We start from the raw sequence: 22,790 nt of genomic DNA, 5'->3' as shown, positions 1-22,790 counted from the left end.
TGTTTACCCCTAGGAATGGTGCCGCACTAAACTTTTTGTGCAGCCAGATGACTGTATTGACTAGAAGAGCCTCTAATTGAAAATCAGTGCTGTTTTTAGCTGCTAACAGTTTAGAGTTGGACGTATTGCAGAATTAGCAACACGGAACTTACGTTTGGAACTTTTATTATGAAGTTCGAGCTCCCATGGTGAAAATTTGAAGCGTGCCATGACCCCCTGATGGCACGTGAGTTTGGATTGCTCTCCAGTAGCTTGGGCTGAAACAGGACACAGGGGCTTTTAGATCTTATGACTCTGGTGGCAAGAAAAGGGGTACAAAGAGGAACACACGGACAAAAAGGCTCTTTTCTCCAAAGCCTCGAAAAGAGCCTGGATTGAGCTGCTTCCCCAGTTATCCCCAGACTGGGGTCTTCCCTGAGTTGAATGCAACCCCAATAAGTGGAGGGGAGGGTGGAGAAGAAATAATCTGACAAAGAGGGGGAAGGCTGAGGAAGAAAAAGTCCAGAGATCACAACAGAGACACTTGCAGAGGAGGCAAGAGTGTGTCCCAAAAGATGGTCTCCAGGGTGTGAATCCTGCTTGAACCGGTCCGAGAACGCTCTTCCATAGCACAGCGGGGAACAATCGGGAGCTCGCTCCAGGATTTAACTGTGCTGCCCGTACTTTCCTGAATGTTTTTGGTTTCCTGTTCACCCCAGTGGGTTTAATTTCTAGATTCTTGGTCAACCAAGGCCGTTCCTGGCCCCCTCACAAGAGGAGATCAGTAAAATATATAAGCAGCCTCGCCCGGGTCTCCATGAGACCTCTTCTCTAATCTTTTAACTGTCGTTTCTTACCCCAAATAGTGTAGCGGCCTCCAGACTGCTTCTACCTTTGCCTCATATGGTCTATTCTTAAAACAGCTGCCAGAGTGGCTCCTTTTGAAACTTGAGTCAAAGACCATATCTTCTCTGCCTGATTACCTTCCATAGCTTCTTAATATCACTCTGCGTGAAAAGCTCAGTTCAGGTAATGGCCGATAGGTCACGCTCGGTTACTGCTCTGCCTCAGTCCTGTTGCCCGACCTCTTGCTCATTCTGCTCCAGTCATGCCAGCCTGCTTGGGGTTCCTCAGTCATGTTGTACACTGTCTTGCCCCAGGACCCTTGCACTTGCTGTTCCCTCATGGCTTGCTCTCTCATTGACTTCAGGTCTGTGCTTAAATGTCACTTGTTTATTTTTTGAGAACTTCCTGACCACACCGTTTCAAATAGCACCTTCATGGCACCCCTGGGATATCCGATCCCTCTTTCTGGCTCTGTTCTTCTCCATTCCATCTGAAGACTGTAAATTCCACTTATTTTTCATAGTTACTGTTTGTCTCCTGCTTTGAGAATATAAGCTCCAGAAAGGCAGGGATTTTTCCCTCTCTGTTCACTGTTGTATCCCAGCACCTGGAACAGTGTTTGGCACATGGAAGGTGCTTCATTAAATAAGTTCTCGAAAGCTCCTGTCTGTTTACTTGAGACCAATGATTTGGGGGCATTCTTTGTGAACATCTTTGATGTTGCCCCCAGAAATCTCTGAATAGGCCAGAACATAACTTCATTTAAGTTTATTCTAAGGCAACAGCATGGAGTTAGTCCAAAAGATCTTCCTTTTCCAACCTAGTACCATCTGAAAATACCCTCAGCTTTTCCTTCTCCTTTTTGAAACATGCTCTCAGGAAAGGACCTGCGAAAAATTTAAGGTAAAGCAAATATTAAAGGGTAAAATAACTCATAGAACATAATGTGTTTTGCCTCCCAGGAAAGTGTGTTTATCTATACCAAATTTAGAGAGGCAGAGTATAGTAAGTCCTTAGTGGGTCTCCAGCAGCAAAGCCAAAATCATATGAGGTGAATTTCCCTTTTTTGTTACTGAGATGCCATGTAATATGATTAGTTTTACTTTAAACACAAGCAAACAGAAGTTTAGAATGACCAACTAATGTATTCAAAGGTGGTGAGCAGCTGAACCAGAACTTGAGCTAAGATTGGTTCCAAAGCCCACACTCTCTTCATTATACCATTCTCCTTTTCTTGAGGAATGAAATTAAGATGCAAAGGATGGGCCCTAAGCCTGAAAAGATCCAGAAGGATAGATCCATTTTGCACCATTGTGAAGTCTGTATCTGTAATTTTATTCACCAGTTGACCAAACCCCCTTTAGAAAGATTTTCCTCAAGGGCGGGAACAGAAAGGGATTTCTGGCCAATCCCGATTGAAATAGGCTCTTCATTTCTATTTACTTTTCTCTGAATCCTCAATCTCTGCTCAACAGACCTGATTAATCAAGGTGTTACACGGCTGTCTTTTATGCATAAATTAGCTATTGGACAAATTATGAAATTGTCTTCGAAATAGTTAACTCTAAACCTTTCTTGCCTCTATCCAGATGTCCATGTGGAGTAACAGGCAGAGTTCTTTGTCCCTCACCCAAAGATGTGGTGATGTTAGATGGGTCGATTTATAAACCTACACAGACCCCTTGTTTAAAAATAAAAATTCATTTACTGAATGGTAATTATGATCATAATCAGGTTTAGAGGTTCATTTCTAAAGCCTCTCTTAGCAACGAAAATTAATGGTATCTAAGGATCCACACTGATAAGCTGGAAAAACTCCAATAAGGAAATTGCATGCCAAACTTGAGAGTTAATTATTAACAAATTGATTCAAAAAGGAGAGAAATGGTTTAGAGAATTTGGCTGAGTGTTCTTAGCCAAAAACTTCACTCACATTTTAAAAGATATATTTTTCTTTTCATTATGTGCATAATATTATTTTTAAATTATTTTTTAATTTTTTTTAGAGCAAGACCAAAGGAGTGCAAGTGGGGGAGAGGGGCAGAGGGGGAGAGAGAAAGAGAGAGAGAGAGAGAGAGAGAGAGAGAGAGAGAGAGGGAGAGGGGGAGGGAGAGAGACGGAGAGAGATAGCAAGAAGGAGAGAGGGAGAGGGAGGGAGAGAGAGAGGGAGGGAGAGAGAGGCAGAGAGAGGGGAGAGGGAGAGAGAGGGAGAAAGGGAGAGGGAGGGAGAGGGAGAGGGAGGGAGGGAGAGGGAGAGGGAGGGAGAGGGAGAGGGAGGGAGAGGGAGGGAGAGGAAGAGGTGGGGGAGAGAGAGAGAGAGAGAGAGAGAGAGAGAATGCCAACAGGCTCTGTACTGGGCTTAATCCCATGACCCTGGGATCATGACCTGAGCTGAAATCAAGAATCAGACCTTCTAGGTCCATCCATGTTATTGCAAATGGCCAGATTTTTTCTTTGTTTTTTATGACTGAGTAACATTCCTATATATATTCCTACACACACACGTATACACATACATATACACACATGCACACACACCGTATCTTCTTTAGCCATTCACCCATTGATGGACACAGGTTGTTGGCATATCTTGGCTGTTGTAAATAACACTACAATGAACATATGTGTGCATATATCTTCTCAAATTGATGTTTTTTTTTCCAGATAAATACCTAGAGGTGGAATTGCTAGACTGTGTGGTAGTCCTATTTTTAATTTTTTGAGGAACCTCCATACTGTTTTCCATAGTGGTTGTACCAGTTTTCATTCCCACCAATGCTATACAAGGGTTCTCTTTTCTCCACATCCTTGCCAACACTTACTTCTTATCTTTCTGATAATAGCCAATCTGACTGGTGTGAGGTGATACTTCATGGTGGTTTTGATTTGCATTTCCTTGGGGATTAATGCTGTTCAGCATTTTTTCATGTACCTGTTGGCCAACTGTATGTCTTCTTTGGAAACAGGTCCTTTCAAGTCCTCTGCTCATTTTTTAATTAGGGTGTTTGCTTTTTGACATTAAGTTGTGTAAGTTCTTTATATATTTTGGATATTAATCCCTTATTGGATATACAATTTGCAAATATCTTCTCTTATTCAGTTGCTTTTTTGTTTGGTTTCCTTTGCTATGCAAAAGCTTTTCAGTTTGACACAGTCCCATTTGTTTATTTTAGCTTTTGTTGAACTTGCCTTGAAGAGGCTGGTCCAAAAAATATTGCTAAGACCAATGTCAAAGAGCTTACTGTCTATGTTTTCTTCTAGGAGATTTATGGTTTCAGATCCTACATTCAAGTCTTTAATCTATTTTGAATTTATTTTTGTGTATGGTATAAGATAGTGGCCCATTCTTTTGCATGTGACTGTCCAGTTTTTCCCAGAACCATTTATGGAAGAGATTGTCCTTTCCCCCATTGTCTTCCTCCATATTCTTCCTCCATTGTCATAGATTAATTACTATATATCCATGGGTTTGTTTCTGGGCTCTCTGTTCTATTTCAGTGATCTGTGTGTCTATTTTTGTACCAGTACCATACTGTTTTGATTGCTACAGCTTTGTAGTGTAGTTTAAAATCAAGAAATATAATATTTCCAGTTTTGTTCTTCTTTCTGAATTGCCCTGGCTACTTAGGGTGTTTTGTGGGTCCATACAAATTTTAGGATTTGTTGTTCTAGTTCTGTGAAGAATGACACTGGTATTTTGATGGGGATTTCATTTATTTAACCTGTTGATTGCTTTGGGTAGTGTGGACATTTTAATAATATTAATTCTTCCAATTCATGAATACAGTATAGCTCTCCATTTCTTTTCTTTGATCAGTTTCTTTTATCAATGTCTTATAGTTTTCAGAGTACAGGTCTTTCATATCCTTGGTTAAATTTATTCCTAAGTATTTTATTCTGCTTGATGCAACTGTAAATGGGATTGTTTTCTTAATTTCTCTTCCTGATAGCTCATTATTAGCATATGGAAACTCAACTGATTTCTGAATGTTAATTTTATATTCCATAATTTTACTGAATATATTTATTTGTTCCAGTTGTTTCTGGGTGGAATCTTCAGAGTTTTCTTCATGTTGCATTATGTCATCTGAAAATGGTGATAGTTTTACTTCTTCGTTTCCAATTTAGATGCCTTTTATTTATTTTTCTTGCCTAATTGCTTGGCTAGGACTTCCATGTTTTGTTTTGTTCCAGATCTTACAGGAGAAGCTTTCAATTTTTCACTGTTGAGTAAGATGTTGGCCATATACAGGCTTTGTTATGTGGAGTTATGTTCCTTCTGTACCCTACTTTGTTGAGAGTTCTTATGATAAATGGATATTGTATATTGTCATATGCTTTTTCTATGTCTATTGAGATGACTGCGTGGTTTTATCCTTTGTTTTGTTAATGTGTTAATGGTGTACCATGCTGATTGACTTGTGATTGTTACTTGCTTTTCAATGGTTGCATAACCTCCACGGAGTGATTCCACTGCAATTCACCTAATCATTCTCCCATAGCAGGAGTTTAGTTAGCTTACGGATTTTGGTGAAAATTTCCCCCATATGTTAGATCTCCAGAATCATAAAAACTGAGTCATGGCTATTGCGAAAGTGAGAGACTTCTCTCTGGAAGTGCTTTTGCTGAGGGTAGAGTGTGGGTGTTGAACATTAACAGCCTATAGTCTGTCTGCCAGCCCTCCCAGCCCCTTTTCCACCTCCCACCCCTTCCTACCCCTCCCACCCCTGCTGTACTCTTGTAAATAAGCATGCCAGAGGTGTGTCCACTCTCGGTTCTTGGCTTTGATGTATTCTCTGGGCTACACAAGGCAGGAATTGGTTATCTCTTCTTTTAAACTTTCAACTTAGGCAAATAGTAGATGAAACTTATCCCTTTTCTTTCTTTCTGAGCCAAGAGGATGACGTTGCTCTTTGCTTTGTTTAGGAAGTCACCTCTGTTTGTCTAGAAAGCTTCAGAGCAACCGCTATCTCTCTGACCTTCCCTCCTCTAAGCACTCTCTCTCTCTCTTCAGTTGGGGCCCTCAAATTGGGCTACCTGGCCATCACTGTTAGGGGTATATTTTCTGCAGCTGGTGCCCATAAACAATGGCTCCATCATATGCCTTCAGGGATTATGAGGAAGAAAGTTCAGGAAGAGTTACTTATTGCTGTATGGGGTTACTTATTGCTGTGCTTGCTATTTCCAGAGGGTTTCATTTCTTGTGCTTGCCACACTAGTAGTAATAATGATAAAAGCTGGTGCTTGCAGAATCCTCACTGTATCTGGCAGGAAAGGCAGTGTAGTCAGAACACCATGACTCCCAGGTTGGAAAAAAATGGTCCTCTCTCTCCAGCCGCTTTCGGCAAAGCACCATCATCTCTGATTTCACTTATTACATCCCCCTTAACCTACTCAAAGGCTTGTTGGGAAGGTCATAGAACATAATTCTAAACTGTGAAGTAATACTCAAAATGAAAATGTTATTGGGTCACCTGGGTGGCTCGGTCAGTTAAGCTTCTGACTTTGGCTCAGGTCATGATCTTGTGATTCATGGGTTCAAGTTCTGCATCAGGCTCTGTGCTGACAGCTCAGGGCCTGGAGCCTGCTTCACATGCTGTGTCTCCCTCTCTGTCTGCCCTTTCCCTGCTCACACTCTGTCTCTCTTTCTCAAAAATAAATAAACATTAAACAATTTTTCAAAAATTCAAAATGAAAAGGTATCATCATGGTAATTATCCATATTTTCTCTTCAACCCTATGCTACTAACAATCAAGGAGAAAGATACACTTCCCGAACTACAAGGGATTTAAACCCAATAAGCCTGACTCCCCTGGGCCCTATTTAAAACCAGGCAATGTTGCTTCTGTATTGTTAATTTAATGAGATATTATTATTGAGATTCTATGGGATTTTATTTGGGAAAGGAGGTTTCCTTATGTAAACATTGTTGGCAACCCTGCTCTAGTCATTTGAACCAAACCAAAATCTTAGGTTTGCAACACTAGGCTTTTAGCAGATTTCCACGTGATTAAATTCTGTCATTTGCACTGTTTCCCCCACCTTTTGTTACTTGGTTTTGCGAAGAAAAGTAAACAACTTTTGCTACTTGAAGGACTTGCTTCTACTCCAACGTGTGTAACAAAAGTCCTGTTCCTCCTCTCTCTGTCTTGTATCGTGTTGTGTGTTTCGCTCTGGTTTTGCAGGTTTTGTCTGTGTTAATTCCACTGACAGGCCCCTCGGCCCTCCTACTTCTCTCTTTTAGGAGAATGATATAAACCTGACCCACATTGAATCCAGACCTTCGCGCTTGAAGAAAGATGAGTATGAATTTTTTACCTATCTGGATAAACGTAGCATGCCTGTCCTGGCAAACATCATCAAGATCTTGAGGCATGACATCGGTGCCACCGTCCATGAACTTTCCCGGGATAAGAAGAAAGACACAGGTAACAAACAGAGGGATTTTGCAACACCAGCAGTTTGACGCTCTCTTCAAGAAACAGTGGCAAAAATACCATCCACTCTGGTAGACCATTGTGGGGGATTAATCTGGAAGGTGTATGTTAGGGACCTGGAGGAACCCCTGGATATTTTAGACATTGAGTAAATGTTAGTTCTTTCTTCACTTTCTCAAGATAGAGATTTCTTATATTAATAATTTTCTTTCTCTTGCTGCAATTTTTTTATGTTCTAAATTTTGGCGATCACGAGTAAAGCTATTATAAACATTCGCGTGCAGGGTTGTGTGTGGATGTGAGTCAAAAACTCATCTGGGTAAATACTTAGGAGTGCGATTGCCGAGATGAACTATTTTTTCTCTTAAATAATCAAAACGCTTTTTCCTACCGTAAAATCAAAAGTTTTGCATTTGTTTTTGTTTTTGTTTTGTTTTGTTTTTGTTTTTTGCCAACACTGAAGAATTTAGGTCAGGAGGATTTCAAACGTTATTTTAAATAACAATTTGAATGGGCAGACAGGCTTTCAAATGAGACCCACCTCTTCGCAGAGGCCTTTGAAACATTTTCTAAAAGATACCCCCAGGGCCTTCCTAGGAGACTTCTCTTGTTTTCCTGCCCCCATCCTTCTGTGGCTATCACCAGGACAAGCAAGTTTATTCCCGATTCTGCCCCTGTGGAGCCCAGACGGCCTCGCACATGGGCTCAGGTCACCGAGGGGCGGCCACTTGGAATTCCTCCTCAGTTCAACCCTTTCTGCCCTCCTTCTCTTCCACCTCCCGAGCTGCTTCGCTGATGACCGCCTTCTCTTGCTTTTCCGGCCACCTGCTCCCGACAGGAGCTGCAGGCCCTCAGGACAAAGGGCCTGCCGGATCCTGGGGCTAACTGCCTGGCTTGGAGCAGGTGGAGGCTGGGCCGGCTGGGGCCCTGGGGTAAGAAATCAAAGCAATTGACAAGCAGGCAGGCAGCCCCTTGGGGTGCCAGGGAAAATGTATGTAGATCAGCTGAAGGGCTGGTAGCCTGAACTGGAGGCTCAGAAAGGAGGTTCTTAACGGGGACGTGCAACAGTAGTTAGGAGCCCAGACCCCTGAACCAGGGGTGACTTTGGGCAGATGACTGACCTTCACAATCTCCCACTGCATCGAATGGGAGTAACAAGAGTGTCTGCTTCGTAGGGTTAATGAAACACCACCGGTGGAGCATCGAGAACGGTGCAGAGCATGTTTAAGGGCTTAGTACATATTCTCTATTCTTAACCGTTATCATCACTGTTACTATAAATAATGGCCCCAGCGCTGGAGCTGTGAAAAGCCAGCCTGTACACAGCAACTTTTCCAGAGAATCTGAGACCTGGCAAATGACCTCAAAGGTCGTGCGGCCCAACAGACGTCTTCATTTTTCATTGGAAAAAACGGAGGCCATGACTTGCCTTAAGGCACAGAGTGAATTCTGTGCCGCTGTGGGTAAGCATGTGTTGCGGGCTTCTCTGCGCCAGGCCTGGTGATGCGAGCTGCAGGGAGAGAGGCCCAACACTACCCGTTCTTAAGGTGCTCACAGGCTGACCAGGGCGACAAGACACCCAGGTGAATACAGTCCAGAGACTGTATACAGTCCAGGAGAATACAGTCCAGAGGACAAGGTGATGGAATCTGGCAGGGTGCTGACCTTTGAAACTGGGTTGACATCTGACCTGTGAAGACAATCCTGGAGGGACTAACCCTTGACAACAACACGTTTCATTTTATTTATTCATGTGGTCGGTCATCCCATCCCATACTGGCTGTCCCTACCTGACACAGTTTCCTGACCCCAATGTCCACATAACGGAAGGGCTGCTAAGGGTGCTGGTCCTGCTCGAACAGCACAGCCTCACCCCTGCAGGGAGGGGCGGCTCTTGGGTTTCTCGATTTTGAGAATTGCAGTCTGGGCCCAGAAAGATTTTTTTTAGGGAAAACAACCCATCCCTTTGCAGAGTCGTTCTTGCCATGGAACTCAGTGGGAGAATGATTAGAGGGAGAAAGGCATCGTGGTAGATCTGAATCTTTGATTCTGTCACTTGACAAAATGCCCTTTCTTTTGAGGGGCTAAGATCTCAGGAGCGAGTCTGACAGCAGGTTGAAGTGGGAGATCTGAACCCCTCGAATCAATTAGGCTAAATCACTTTTCACTCTAGTTTTTAAGCCATTCAAAAGGCCATGTGGATGATAGAGAATGAAAGTTTCCAGTTTCTTAATTGCCAAAGTTCCCCACCCAAAACAGCTTAAGGGAAGGTTAATTATGGTGACATGTTAAAGAGACTCCAACCTTCTAAAATGCCTCCTGGAGGAGCTGATGTGACTTTAATAGGATTTTAATCCAGAGAGTCTTTTGAATACTTGAGATCTATTCTCTTGCTACCCTCTCTCCCGATGACCTCAAATCCTTCTTCAACCCAACATGAAAGAGCATTAATATCTTCCATCGATCAATCTACTAATCCTTTTACCTTTCCCTTTGAGTCTTCTGCATGACATTACATTTAGAGGGGGATGGAAAATTCCTACATGGAGGCAGATTGCAGCCAGGAGAAGCAGACGGACAGAATGTCTTGGCTAGACGGAGGTATAGGATTATCACCTTCTTAGAAATGTATCCGTTTGGAGTTATTTTCCAAGAGCAAATGGACATCTGGTGGATTTTGTTCAAGTTGTGGTAACGATGGGAATCCTGGTGTGGAAGCAGAGGGGGTCCAAACTTCCGGTACAATTGTATTTTCTGTGGGGAGTGGAAGGGCTATTTATATTTATTCGTCTGTCTGTTTACCTATTTCTATCTGTCTGGCCTGGGGGCATTTATGATTTTGTCTTTTTTATTTGGATCAATGCCTGAAGCAATGATTTAAGGGAACATATGTTGTGAGAAGACAAGAGCAGCATTATTACTCAGTCCTACCCCAGACACTGCCCCTCCGCCCCCGCTCCCAGCTCCGTCTTCGGGCCCCCTTGCTGCTCCAGTAGTGCTCCCCTGAGAAGCCTGAGGTCGCAGACCGGTCATCGGTGGAGGAAGGATGGGACTCCTTGCAGGAGTCTGAAAAGCCCCTGGGATTGTGGGCAAGACGATACACATACGTGTGCATGCATATTTTTCAAGAGCGATTTTCCAAGGGGTCGTGGTCCCCAAGGAGTTGAGGACCCTTAGGGAGAAGCCAGTTTAGGGCTGGTGGGGGGTCCAGATGGCTGGAAGTTTCCCCACTCCCACTGCCCGTGGCAGCCTTTCCTTTCTCCCTTCCTTTGCTCTTCTGTTCTGTGCTTCTGCCTTCCCTCTGTCCTCTTCCCCCTTCCAAATCATCTCCAGTGCATTTCCGTTGCCCCAAAGGGCACATCTCAGGGCTATAGGTGCTTGTGGCCCTGGGTCTGCAGGGGACCAAGGATATTTATGTTTGTAAAAACACACAGGATTGACAGCCTTTTTCAGTCTACCTGGAAGCTTTCAGGATGCATTGATGTTGTCATAAGTCATGGCAGCTGGGGATGAGACTTTTATTCCAGCAAAATGCCTCATTGATACAAGCCGACACACTCCTAAGAGAGTAAGCAAAGCATGGGGTGTGTACCAAGCCCTGAGCTGAAGCAGAAGCTCTTGGGGTTGTCAGCATAGGGCGGCTCCCTTGCAGTGGGTTAGAGGCAGCTCCATTCACCTGTGAGGGAAGGTCCAGAGCAAATGCTCTTTCTACAGCCCAGTCCATTTGCCAGGCTGGGAAATGCTCATGAAGATCAGAAATTTAGAAGCAGGCTCTCTTTCTAAGGTGGGATCCCTCATTTGCATGCCAAGTCCAGTGTTTTCAAAATTCTTTCCTATTAGGTTGTTTCAGTTAAGCTTTGCAACGGCCACCTCAGCTAGAGCAAGCGGATGACATTATTGTCATTTTCCATATTAGGAAATGAGACTCAGTGCATCTTTCGGAACAATGAAGACTCCACACTCCAGGCAGCCATTCAAGTTTACCCTGTCAAATATCTTTCCTCTGGGTGGCAGGTGTGTTCCCTCCCTTGGAGGAGGTACTAAGAGAATATGAAATGATTGTAGCAGTGTTGATTGGCCATTCATGTTGGATTGAGGGACCATGATAGCAACTCAGAAAAAGCCATGAATTTAGAGCCAAGAATTAGGATTTGGACGCCTATTCTGTACACCGCCTGCTAGATTTGACTCCCGTGTGACACCCTGACAGCTGGGTGGCCTCATTACCTCTTCTTTCTCATAGGTGAAGTAGAGCTGAGACCGACCAGGCCATTTTTTAGAACTTATGGGGAAGATCATGCAAGATACTCTGAAGGTTATGGTGTGCTATGGGTTGGACTTGCTTGAGTTGAATAGCCCCTGAACTTAGACATCCTTAAGCCTCGGTAGGGAGGGGCTCTATGATCTACAACGCCAGCCTACTCTCGGGCTATTTGACACCCCCAGCTCCGTGGGTCTGGACGCTGGCCAGGCTTATATAGAGAGTTGGTGGCAGCCACCCCCTCGCTGGGTCCAGCCTCACCTGGCAGCCAGGGAGACAACTTCACGTGTGAGATGATAGAAGGGGCACTGGGAATGACCTCTCATTTCCAAGTATCACTTCCTATGAACGTGATTGTGATGCTTACCATAATCCACTTGGCTGTGTGTTATATTGGAAACAGCACTGTTCTAAGAGACAGAAGACCAACTTCTCATATGGGTTCCCTCTTTCTTCCCTCCCTCCCTCCCTCCCTCCCTCTCTTCTCCCTTCCTTCTTTTTTCTTCTCTTCTTCCTTACCATTCTAACAACACCCATTACCCAAACCAGTAGCCTCTTTTTTTGTTGTTTTCATTCCTTTTGAAACTTTTGTAGTGCTTGACCATGCTACCCCTGGCATTCTCTCTTTCCTTAGCATTTTGTAAATTATGTGGCTCCTACTTATTAAGATTCTGACTCTTGGGGTTTCCTTTCATATTCTTTTACTACTCTTTCTCAAAAACCACAGTCAGCTTTGCCACCTTCTCCTCTTTCATTCACATTTATGCCCTAATTCAGTTTATCATTCATTTGCGCAATTCATATTCATTGAGCCCCCATTCGGTGCCAGTCACAGGATGGGGGGGGGGGTGGGAAAAAGGATACACACGGTGCTGAGACCCGTGTATCTTATAATCTAGTAGGTGGTTCCTATGTGGCATGATGCGGGCAGGATTAGGAAAGTGTGGTTTGCATCAGGAGCACTTAGGAGGTGCCCTGAAGCCAGTTTGGGGTGTGGTGGAGAGAAGGGGGAGCAGGGTCAGGGGGGGACACGTGGAGGGAGACAGACATACTGTGGAAGAGGCTTTAGATGTAGTCTGTTCGTCTCAAGGTAGGTCAGCCATAACTGCAGGGGTAGGTGGCGGGTGTGCAAGGAAGGCTCTCAGAAAACACGACTCGGTATCTGGGGACACAGTGGGCAATTCGCCAGTGGATATGTTTATAAGATACATGGAATCTTAGAGAGGATATTGCGAGGATAGTTCCAGCTTAAGGTGGAGATTGGAATAAAGGATTCTGCAGGCCGTTCTTTTATTTATTCATGATTTCATGCGTATCCATTCACTCATTCCATCACTGATTTATTTCAACAGCCTTTCACCCCTTTTTGCCCCTTTGCTTCATGCCTGGGTCCTTTTATTTGCCTGGTTCTCATTCTCATTTTAACATGGGGACGCAGAGGTCAGACGCTTTGCCATCATGTCACCGATACAGGTGCACCCTGAGCCCTCCGCGCCTCCGCTCTGCCCAGGAGGGTGCAGGAACTAACTCGGCACCGTCAGCCAGCAATTTGGCTCACCCGTTCTTGCCAAGACCTTTCTGCGGGGCATTCCTTACTGGGAAAGAAAGTCGAAGCACCTTAAAAGAGAAAAAATAAAACCCTCCAAAGCCTTCATCCTGCCCGGTGTTGGCACTCTACCTTCTCCCTGTTGGGATCGGCACACCAACGCTTCTCTGCGAGGCTGGAGGCCATTGCCTCAGAGGAGACATCCAGGAGCCTGGGAAGAGGGAGTGAAAACACCCTTCTATTTTGGGCCCAGGAAAGGAGGATTTATTGCCCTCCCTGAGCCGGCTGGAGGCAGAAGTCTGGGGCAAGGCTGGGTGCCTCACTGGCTGGACCCTGGGGCTGGTGAACGTCTGGTGGACGGAGGGGGTTCGTGGGACTCAGCCTGCACCTTGAACTGCTATAAATTTAATAGGCCTCCTCTGACCCGTTGGCCAAGAAGCAGGCTCCGTCCAGGCCCGCGGGGGCCTGTTGCTCAGGAGTACTCTTCGGCCAGCCACCCCTTGGCGTCCGGGCTGAGCAGTTGACCCCGACTTAACGAGACCACGACGTGGGTGTCCAGGGCTGGCTCTCCTGAAGGCTGCTTCCCCTGGAGCCAAATCAATATTTATTAATGATCTGCGCCCCCTCCAGTGCCTCTGACTTCACAGAGGGCCTCTGTTGCACCAGCCTGCCCAAGTCATTCATTAACGCCGAGCCCAGCGGCCCGTGAGGCAGGCGAGGGGCCCGCAGAGGCCAGCCCACCACGGAGATATTTGCAAAGGTCATTAATGAGCTAATCTGATTTAACTTTTCAAGACGGAGGCGTGGGTCGCTGGGGTCAGTCTCTATTCCCAGCACTGGCCGGGGTGGGGGAGAGGCCCGCCGCCGACCCTGAAGAAGAGAATGGAAAAGTGAAGGTGTCTTTGAGGAGCTGAGAACTTTGGTGTTAAAGAGTTCCTATCTCCAAATCCAGGGAGGTTTGGGATGGGAGATGGGGAGGACCTGAGGCTGTCCGAGGGATTTGCTTCAAGCGCTTTAGATTCCTGCTTTAGCTCGTTGCCCCCTTTCCCTCTCCAGGTGGAAGATCCGGAATCTAAGACACAGCACCTGCCCCCCTCCCCACCTTATTCTGAGCTTGCCCAGCACAGCAGGAGTTGCAGAGTCCTCATTTCCAGTGAGCTCCGTCATCTCAAAAAAGTCCCTTCCCCTCCGTGAGCCTCACTTTGCTCATCAGTAAGGTGGAAATAATGTCTACCTCCTAGCATTGTTTTGAGAATGAAAACAGACAATGGAAGTGAAGCGCTTAGCACAGTATCTGGTGCAGACTCAGCTCTTAAAAAATTAACTTCGGGGGCACCTGGGTGGCTCAGTCGGTTGAGCATTGGGCTCAGGTTATGGTCTCATGGTTTGTGAGTTTGAGCCCCAAAGAATCGGGCTCACTGCTGTCAGTACAGAGCCTGCTTTGGATCCTCTGTTCCCCTCTCTCCACCCCTCCCCTGCACACGTGCTCTCTCTCAAGGATAAATAAACATTAAAAATATTAACCTCAAAGGGAAAAATGTAGCTGTAACTTTTGCCTGGGAAAATCAGAAGATCCCAGGTGTAGAGGACAGGGGCACAGATGTGAGCTCTGACCCTCCCGCCAGTGGCCTGTGTGACCCTACTTAACCAGACCGGTGTCTCTGGGTTCTGCTTGTGAATTCACGTGTAAGGGTGACAGATCGACCTACGGTGAGCCGGTTGCTTCTCCCCTCAACCGAAGAAGCCAGCCAGGGTTTGGCTGCCTCGCCCATTTCACAGATGAGAAGCCAGAGGCTTGGGAACCAAGTGACTTGCTCAGAGTCACAGAGCTTATGGGTGGGAGAGATGAAATTTGAACACAGACCTGCTGGCTCCAAGTCCAGGATGTGCACGCCCTTTGCACGGTATACGATGTAGGCTTTCCAGCTGGGTTTGCAACCAGTCCGCCTTCCCTGGATCCTGACAGCCTCTCTGACTCCTGGGCTGGGTGAGTATCATCAGCTATAGACAAGGGACCCCTGCTCCTGCAGGACACCTGCTTCATCAAGGTTGAGGCACTTAGATGTATAGACATATAATGGCTCTGAACTCTGATACACATGCCTACCTACATACATAAATATATGTGACTTACGTATGTAAATATATATGTAATAGTGCAAGAAATAAACACAATAGACTGTAAAAAGAAAAAGTGTAGGGGCGCCTGGGTAACTCAGTCGGTTAAGCGTCTGACTTCGGCTCAGGTCATGATCTCGCAGTTCCTGGGTTTGAGCCTTGTGTCAGGCGCTGTGCTGACAGCTCAGAGCCTGGAACCTGTTTTGGATTCTGTGTCTCCCTCCCTCTCTCTGCCCCTCCCCCTTTCATGCTCTGTTTCTCTCTGTCTCAAAAGTAAATAATTTTTTTTTTTAATTGTAGGCTTCATATAAAAACGTAAAGGCTTGGTCCTGTTTTGTCTGGGGTCTGCTGTAGTCTCCTTTAGGACCTGGTGTCCATCTGCCACACTGCTTGCTTCCGGCCTTGCTGAGTGGGCCTCTTCCCCCGGAAGTGAGCCATGTCAGAACCTTGCTTCCCCCATTCCCAACAGCTTGCACTCGCCTCTCTTGGGTCTCATTTCCTTAAACCTTGTCCTGCTCTCCAAGGTGGTGGCTGGTGAACTCCTCCTCTTAGCTGTGAGGCCTGGCCTGTGTCTTCCTTCCACCTCAGATGACACATTGGCTGTACTGAGCGGCCTCTGGGAGGTGATGCTTTAACCTCACGTGGGACCTGGGGAGGGGACGGGGAACAGATTTAAAGGTAGGGCTGGGCTGCTGCCTGGAGAGAGACTGTACCGGACTTACCGCTCCTTGTCACTTGGCCTCCTACAATGATTATAATAAAACCAAATACTTATAAAGCACTTGCTGTGTGCCAAGCCCGGTTCTGAGCACTATTCGTGCATTAGCTCATTTAATCCTCACACACTCTGAAGTGCATACATTTACTCTAGTCTTTTTACCAATGGGACACTGGAGGACTTTGCCGGAAGTCCCGAAGTTTCACAGTAGCAGAGGCCAGGTTTGGACCCAAGCAGTTTGGCCCTGAAGCCGATATGATTAGCCACCGAGCTTTGCTGCTCCTCCAACCTGGCTGTGTCCTGGGCCTCTTCTGGGTGGTGACAAGGCCCAGAAGGTACCAGAGGCCCCTGGACATGGGTGAGCGCCCCACAGGCTCATGGCGCTGTCTGGGGGTCCCTCACAGTCTCTGTGACAAGGGCTTGGGGCCTGGTGGGCGGCTTCTGCCTTTGTCTTCTCTTGGCCAAACCTTGAATCCTTTGAGGTTTTGCCACCTTCTCATGTTCTCTGATTATTTTTTCGTTTCAACCAAGAAGTCTGAACTGAGCCATGTGGTCCAACAAGTGTTCTCCGTTTGGAGGAGGGGGTGGGGGGTGGGGTGGGGAAGAAATCAGGCAGAGCTAAAAATATGCTGATTCTGCTGCCCTCTGGCGTTCAGTGGGGAGCCTGCAGGCTCGCACAGCTCTGAATCGAGGTGGGAAAAGGCTTCTGTGGAGTAGAACCTTGTTCTCTTGGTGAGAGGAGCAAGGGAAATGGGAGGTGCAATGCATTTTGGAAGCCGTGGTTATGCTTCCAGAAGCAAGCAAGATTGACCCAGTAAGTCCCTGGAAGCGTGTCTCCATGTCCCCTGTGACCAGCCTCAGCCCTTCACTGGCATTCTGTGGGGCTGAAAACCCAAACCCAAAGAGGATTCCAGCCACAGGTCAATCCAACTCCTACATTTTATAGAAGGGGAAACTGAGGCCCAAGATTAGAAAGCCTATTAATACTGGAGCTTGATTGCCAATGGGCTTCTGACTCCAGTTTCCCTTCTTTCCTCTTCCTCCTCCTCCTCTCCCTCCTTCCCTTCCCCCTCCTGCTCTTCTTCCTCCTTTTTCTTCCTTTTTATCATCATCATTAAAATCTCTGTCACCCTAATGGTTAATACAGATAAGCACTTTCTGTGGACCACTTAACTGTATCACATTGGCTGTAGTATTTAATGCAATAATATAGAAAGATGGTTCTAACCGATATGGTGGAATAAAAACTAAGGCTCCGAGAGATAAACTACTTGCACAATTACACAACAAAATAAGTGGCCTACTTTCTAGTCCTGCTGGAAGGCTTTCAACTCTGCTCTCTGTGCTACGCTGGACTAAGGACAGAGTGTTAAAAAAATTCCTGGAGCTTGCAGGTGAACAATAATAGTATTTACTATGTGCCAGTACTGTGCTCAGTGAATCACGTATATTAACTCATTCAACCTTGTACCGTTCCTATAAAGTAGTACTTTATAGTGCTATTATTATCTCCATTTTACAGATAGGGAGACCAAGGCACAAAAAAATTTAATAATTTGTTCTGAGTGGCACAGATAGCAAGTAGAGTGACAACATTCCAGCCTAAGCTGTCTGGCTCTGTTGCCCAGGCCCTCGACGATTGCTAGACTGACTCTCCCTAAGTCAGACGGGGAGCCAGCTCTGAACTGACGACAGACTCTAGCTCTCCCAGATCCCCTTGAGCAATGGGAAGATGACATCAAGTTGCCAAGGCCCTCGTTCTGGGGTCTGGAGCCACAGGATGACATAGGAGGTAGTGTCCCCCTTCCTCTCCATCTCCTGAGTTCAGGAACTTCCTGGCATTGGTATCTATTTAAATTTCTTTATAATTTCTTTCTTGTCACCCATACCCACTAGAATGGAAGCACCACAGGAGTGAAGACTCCCTCAGTGTCTAGTGCCTGGTAGCAGTCGGTGCTGAACATATATTTGTAGAATCTACTTCGATGAGGTTAAGGGTGACCAGAGTCAGAAAGTGGGGGAGCAAGACAGGGCTGGCCTGTCCTGTCTCTGGGGCAACTGTGACCACTGGAGCTACGGATGACTCCCAAGCAAGAGAGATAATGATGGCATGGGGAAAAGGTGCCTTGGGAGAGAGTTGATGGGACGGCAACATTCTGGGGAAGCAGGAATGGTCTCAGAGGGGATCCCGAGCCCTGGCTGACTACAATAAGATGTCCTTTCTGAAGTCCTTCCAAACCTGAGTAAGAGATAGACCCCATTTTCAGTGCCAACAACAGAGATCCATTGTACAGGGGGAAGCAGTGGACTCAAGGAGAAAGGAAAGCCTGGAGAAAAGTTCAGGAGACAAAGTGGGAAGCCAGGTGCCATGCTGGGTGAGCCGCGCATGGTGAGGTCGTCCCAGACTCCAAAGTCCGGCAGTTGGGACTCAGAAGGTCTATGAAGAGACTTATCCTCTCTGTTCCTCCTTGTCCTCATCTGTGAAATGGGGATAATAATAACGCCTACCTCTTGGGGTTATTATGCGGATTGGGTGAGGTGCTACATGTAGTGTGTCTAAGACAGCGCCTGGCACAAAGCAAGTGCTATATAAGCCTTAGCTCCTGGAATATTCCTGCAGTGTCTGTTCCTGTGCCTATTACCACAGAGAGCCACCCTTGAGCAGTGGGCTGGGCTGTAAGGGCATGGAAACCTCCAGCTGGGAAACTGAAAGGACAATCAAGCAGTCAGGCTCCGGAGGCCAGCTAACAATGTGCTCCGTGTAACTCCCCAAAGCGGCAGGATGGATTCATGGTCAGGACGGAAGGCACCAAGTCATCCAGGCCTGAGTTTGAATCCTGACCTCCTCTGTTTCCTGGCAGTTAGGTATTTGGGTTTGCCACTTAACCTCTCTGTACCTCAGTTTCCTCATTTGTAATGTGGGAGACTACAGGTTAAATATTTAGAATGGCACTCAGTGCTAGTTTTTATCACTACCATAGGCAGTAGAGAGCTTTGCACCTCTTATCTATGGAAACAGCTCTCTAAATGGATCTTTATTAATGCTGTTGAAGTAAGCGTCTTGTTTTGGTGGAATGTGGAAGATTCTTGCCTGATGCTTCTATGTATAGATCATGGCTGGCATTTCCACAGGCTGGCCACTAGATGGCATGCATGCCCTTTCCCGCCTGACCTGAGCTGGGCCAGAATCAGAAAGAAGGTGCCAGAGATGAAAAGCTACCTTTTATGGGCTAGACACTGGGCCAGCCCTTTGCCTACATTCTTATTGACTCCTCACTGTAATACTCAGATTAAAAGAGATATTGAACCAAAATAGTAAGCATAGTGGATGCCACATGGTTAGGCCTCAAGAAACATCTTCTTCCTATTACTGTTGTTATTATTGCCATTTTTACAGTTAGGACTGAGGCACAGAGAGGAAAAGTAGGTAGATGGAGCCTGGATTCCAAGCTAGACCTTACTGACTACAAGTTCAGCATCTTTTCTCTAAACCTCATTTCAGGGGAAGCATTGGATGGCTGGACCTCACTTCACAGCTCTCCCTGCCTCCCGTGTCCTCTTTGGCTCTGTTCTTCTGTCTCTTACTTAGTTATTTAGACTTTCAGAACTGTGCAGTCTGTACAATAGGGGTCACTGTGCCTTCCTTATTTTGGGGATACTTCAGAAATAGCAACTAGATCAGAGTTGATGCTCCATGGATGACAGTTACTGTTGTGAATGCCTTACAGGTTAGCACAACCAGGCTTCCTTCCTTTCCTTCCTTCCTTCCTTCCTTCCTTCCTTCCTTCCTTCCTTCCTTCCTTCCTCCTTTCCTTCCTTCCTTCCTTCCTCCTTTCCTTCCTTCCTTCCTTCCTTCCTTCCTTCCTTCCTTCCTTCCCTCCTTCCTTCCATTCATCCTTCCTTCCATCTTTCCTTCCTCCTGCCTCTACCGCTCCTTCCCTTTCTTTCTTCTTTCTTTTCTTCCTTGCTCTCTCCCTCCCTCCCTCATGACCTCCCTCTCCTCCATGCAGTTGAACTACAGTGCACTTATGGTTCCTACCCTCATGGACCTTACAATCCGAATGTCCTAGTCTCTGTTTATTCCCGGGGCAATTCCACCCCCAGGGGGTCTTCTCTGTAGACCACAAGCCCAGGCCTGATCTACTCCCCCACTAGGCTGCTCCAAAAGCAAGCCTGCAGATTCTCTAGGTACTATGAAGTGCTGTCAGATCCTAGACTGACTGACTCCATTCTGTTTCACCAGTGACTATCAAATTGGCTTTGGCATCAAAAGATTCTGCCAGGATGCCTGGAAGTCTTTGTGAGGGAAGCATGTGTTAGGAAGATGGGGTCATGAGATAGGGTCCCTTGCTTAAGACAGAACAGCTCTGGTTTTATCTAATTTATATTCTGGGGTTACATGCAATACTCTGCCACTAAAGAAAACTATAAAAAACCACTCCCCTTTGCTATTAGAGGTAGGAGGGAGGCAAATTTTGAGGAAATTCAGAGAAAATCTCCAGGAAAGAGAATATGTTTTAAAATTATTTTTCCAAATAATTGTGAAATAAGTGAAATAAGTGAAATAAGTGAAATAAGTCAGAGAAACACAAATAATGCATGGTATCTCTTATGTATGGAACCTTTAAAAAAAAGGCATGAAACTCATAGAAACAGACAACAGACAACAGATTAGTGATTGCCAAGGGCTGGGGGCTGGGGAAAATAAGGAGAGGTTGGTAAAAGGGTATATTTCAGCTATAAGGTAGATAAGGTCTGAGGACTTAGTGTAAAATGTGGTGACTGTAGTTGATAACACTGTATTATATAACTGAAATTTGCTAAGAGAGTAGAGCTTAAATATTTTTACTAACCCCCAAAGGTAAATATGTGTGAGTTGACAGATATGTTAATTGACTAGATGGGTGAAATGCTTTCACAATGTATACCTATGTCAAATCACAACAATGTACACTTTAAATATCTTATAATTTTATCTGTCAGTTACACTTGAACAGGCTGAAATTTTAAGAAATTAGTTTCCAAGGAAAATGGGATTCAACTTTTGAATTACAGTAATTTGGGGAGCCCACTTGCCCCCTCACTGGTTTGTCTAATTGGGGCTGATCCCATGCTTCTGACCTTCGGCCATGTCCTGCCAATCCCCTACTCAGGATGTTGCCCTCTCTGTGTTTCAGTGCCCTGGTTCCCAAGAACCATTCAAGAGCTCGACAGATTTGCCAACCAGATCCTCAGCTATGGAGCGGAACTGGATGCAGACCACCCTGTGAGTCCCCATGTCTGTGGTCCTTCCCATGAGATCCTTTCAGCCCACCCCTCCCCGCCCCTACTCCCCTCCCTGATCCCCAGCAATGTGTCTTCATTTGTTTGCTTGTACTACAGACATCTGGAGGGTGTCTTCTTGTACATCATCAGCACCATCATTATCATGGTCATTTTTATTGTTGGAGCAAATATGGATCGGCCTCCAGAAACTATTGTTTATGTATAATATATGCATGTAGGTGTGTGTTTGCACACACACACATACACACACACACACACACACACATGTAAATCATCTTTCTGGCTTTGTACAGTTAAAGAGGTTCAGTTCAAGTGTTTGGGAAACAGTAAACCACTAACAACTCTGCCAGGTACAGCAGGGCAGTGAGGAGAGGTGACATTGGCACTGGATCCCCCAAACTGAGTAGAAGATGCTGAGGGAACAGTATATGTGAAGGCTCAGAGTCCTGAAAGTATCTTGAATATTTTGGAATGGCTGGCTGGTGCATGAGGTGTGAGGGTCAGATTTTAAAAGGTCTGATATACCAGACAAAGAAGTCAGACTGCATCCCATCCCCTGTGGGCAGGGGAGCAGGTTGTTCTTTACTGGTTTCTGAGAAAAGGCCCAGGGTGGGGGGATTTTATCACCATTTTTTTGTGTGGTGCAGGGGTTTGGGGAGGGGGAGCAGCTCAGGCTGGACTCAGGGTCAGGACCAGTTCTGACAGCCTCCATAGATGAAAAGTGCCACAGTCATATCAGCTGTCACTTACTCTCTGCCCAGGTAGGTGGCTCCTTAATCTTTAAATGACTTGGAAGCTGTTTCATTACAGTGGTTTAGTGGAACTCAGTGAGAGTGTCTGCATTTCAGCAGTTTTCTTACATCTCTGTGGGTCTTTACAGTTGAGTGAATCGTGAACTTGCTCTTCACAAAGGCTTTTTGCAGTAAGCAAAGCAGATGTTCCCATTTTACAGGTAGACTCATTGAGGCCCAGTGAGAGTAAATGGGACTTTTCCAAGGTCCCATGCTAAGCTTTGGGTTTTAAGATTCCTAATCCAGTCCTCATGGTGCCAAAGACAAAGGTCTAGCCAGTGGCAGAAACGCTGGTGCTTTCTCAGAGACAAAGAGACCTATTTCTGGAGTAGACTGGCCTTTTCAAATATGAACAAGTGTTGCTTATTCTAACTCAAACAGTAAACCCCTGATAGTGGACTCAAAAATACAGAAAAGCATGAGAAGAAAATAAAGATCACCCATAATTCCAGTTATTTCCCTTTTTCTCTTGGTAGTATTCTGCATTCTTGTTTTACAACGAGAAACTATTTTAGAAACAGAGGCGAGTTCCCTCCTGACACCCACACATCAAAATTGAAAAAAATTATCCCCTATTGTCACACTGTCCGGAAACAATCCGTGTTAATTTTAGTGTGCTCCCTTTCTCTTCTCCACATCTCTTTCCCCCTCTCTTTCTATTATTTAGAAATTAATACATATTATTAAATTATATATATCATAAAATTATTATATATATAATTTTTTGTGCATTGCCATAACTTACTAAGCAGCCCCCAATGGCAAGCATTTAGGAAGTTTCTAGTCTTTCCCTAGGACAATAATTTG

The 22,790-nt window shown here is 45.6% G+C and overlaps 1 protein-coding gene across 1 annotated transcript in view; it reads left to right on the top strand.

The window, feature by feature from the left end:
* PAH (phenylalanine hydroxylase) overlaps positions 1 to 22,790 on the top strand; it is a 75,822-nt gene that overhangs the window by 16,019 nt on the left and 37,013 nt on the right. The window contains exons 3-4 of the mRNA XM_015068802.3: positions 7,071 to 7,254; positions 21,084 to 21,172. Of these exons, the coding sequence (XP_014924288.1) occupies positions 7,071 to 7,254; positions 21,084 to 21,172 (273 nt within the window). The remainder of the gene's footprint in view (positions 1 to 7,070; positions 7,255 to 21,083; positions 21,173 to 22,790) is intronic.

This window comes from Acinonyx jubatus, chromosome B4, assembly GCF_027475565.1.
Source record: "Acinonyx jubatus isolate Ajub_Pintada_27869175 chromosome B4, VMU_Ajub_asm_v1.0, whole genome shotgun sequence".
Lineage (NCBI taxonomy): Eukaryota > Metazoa > Chordata > Mammalia > Carnivora > Felidae > Acinonyx > Acinonyx jubatus.
This window is presented reverse-complemented; position numbering and strand designations above follow the sequence as displayed.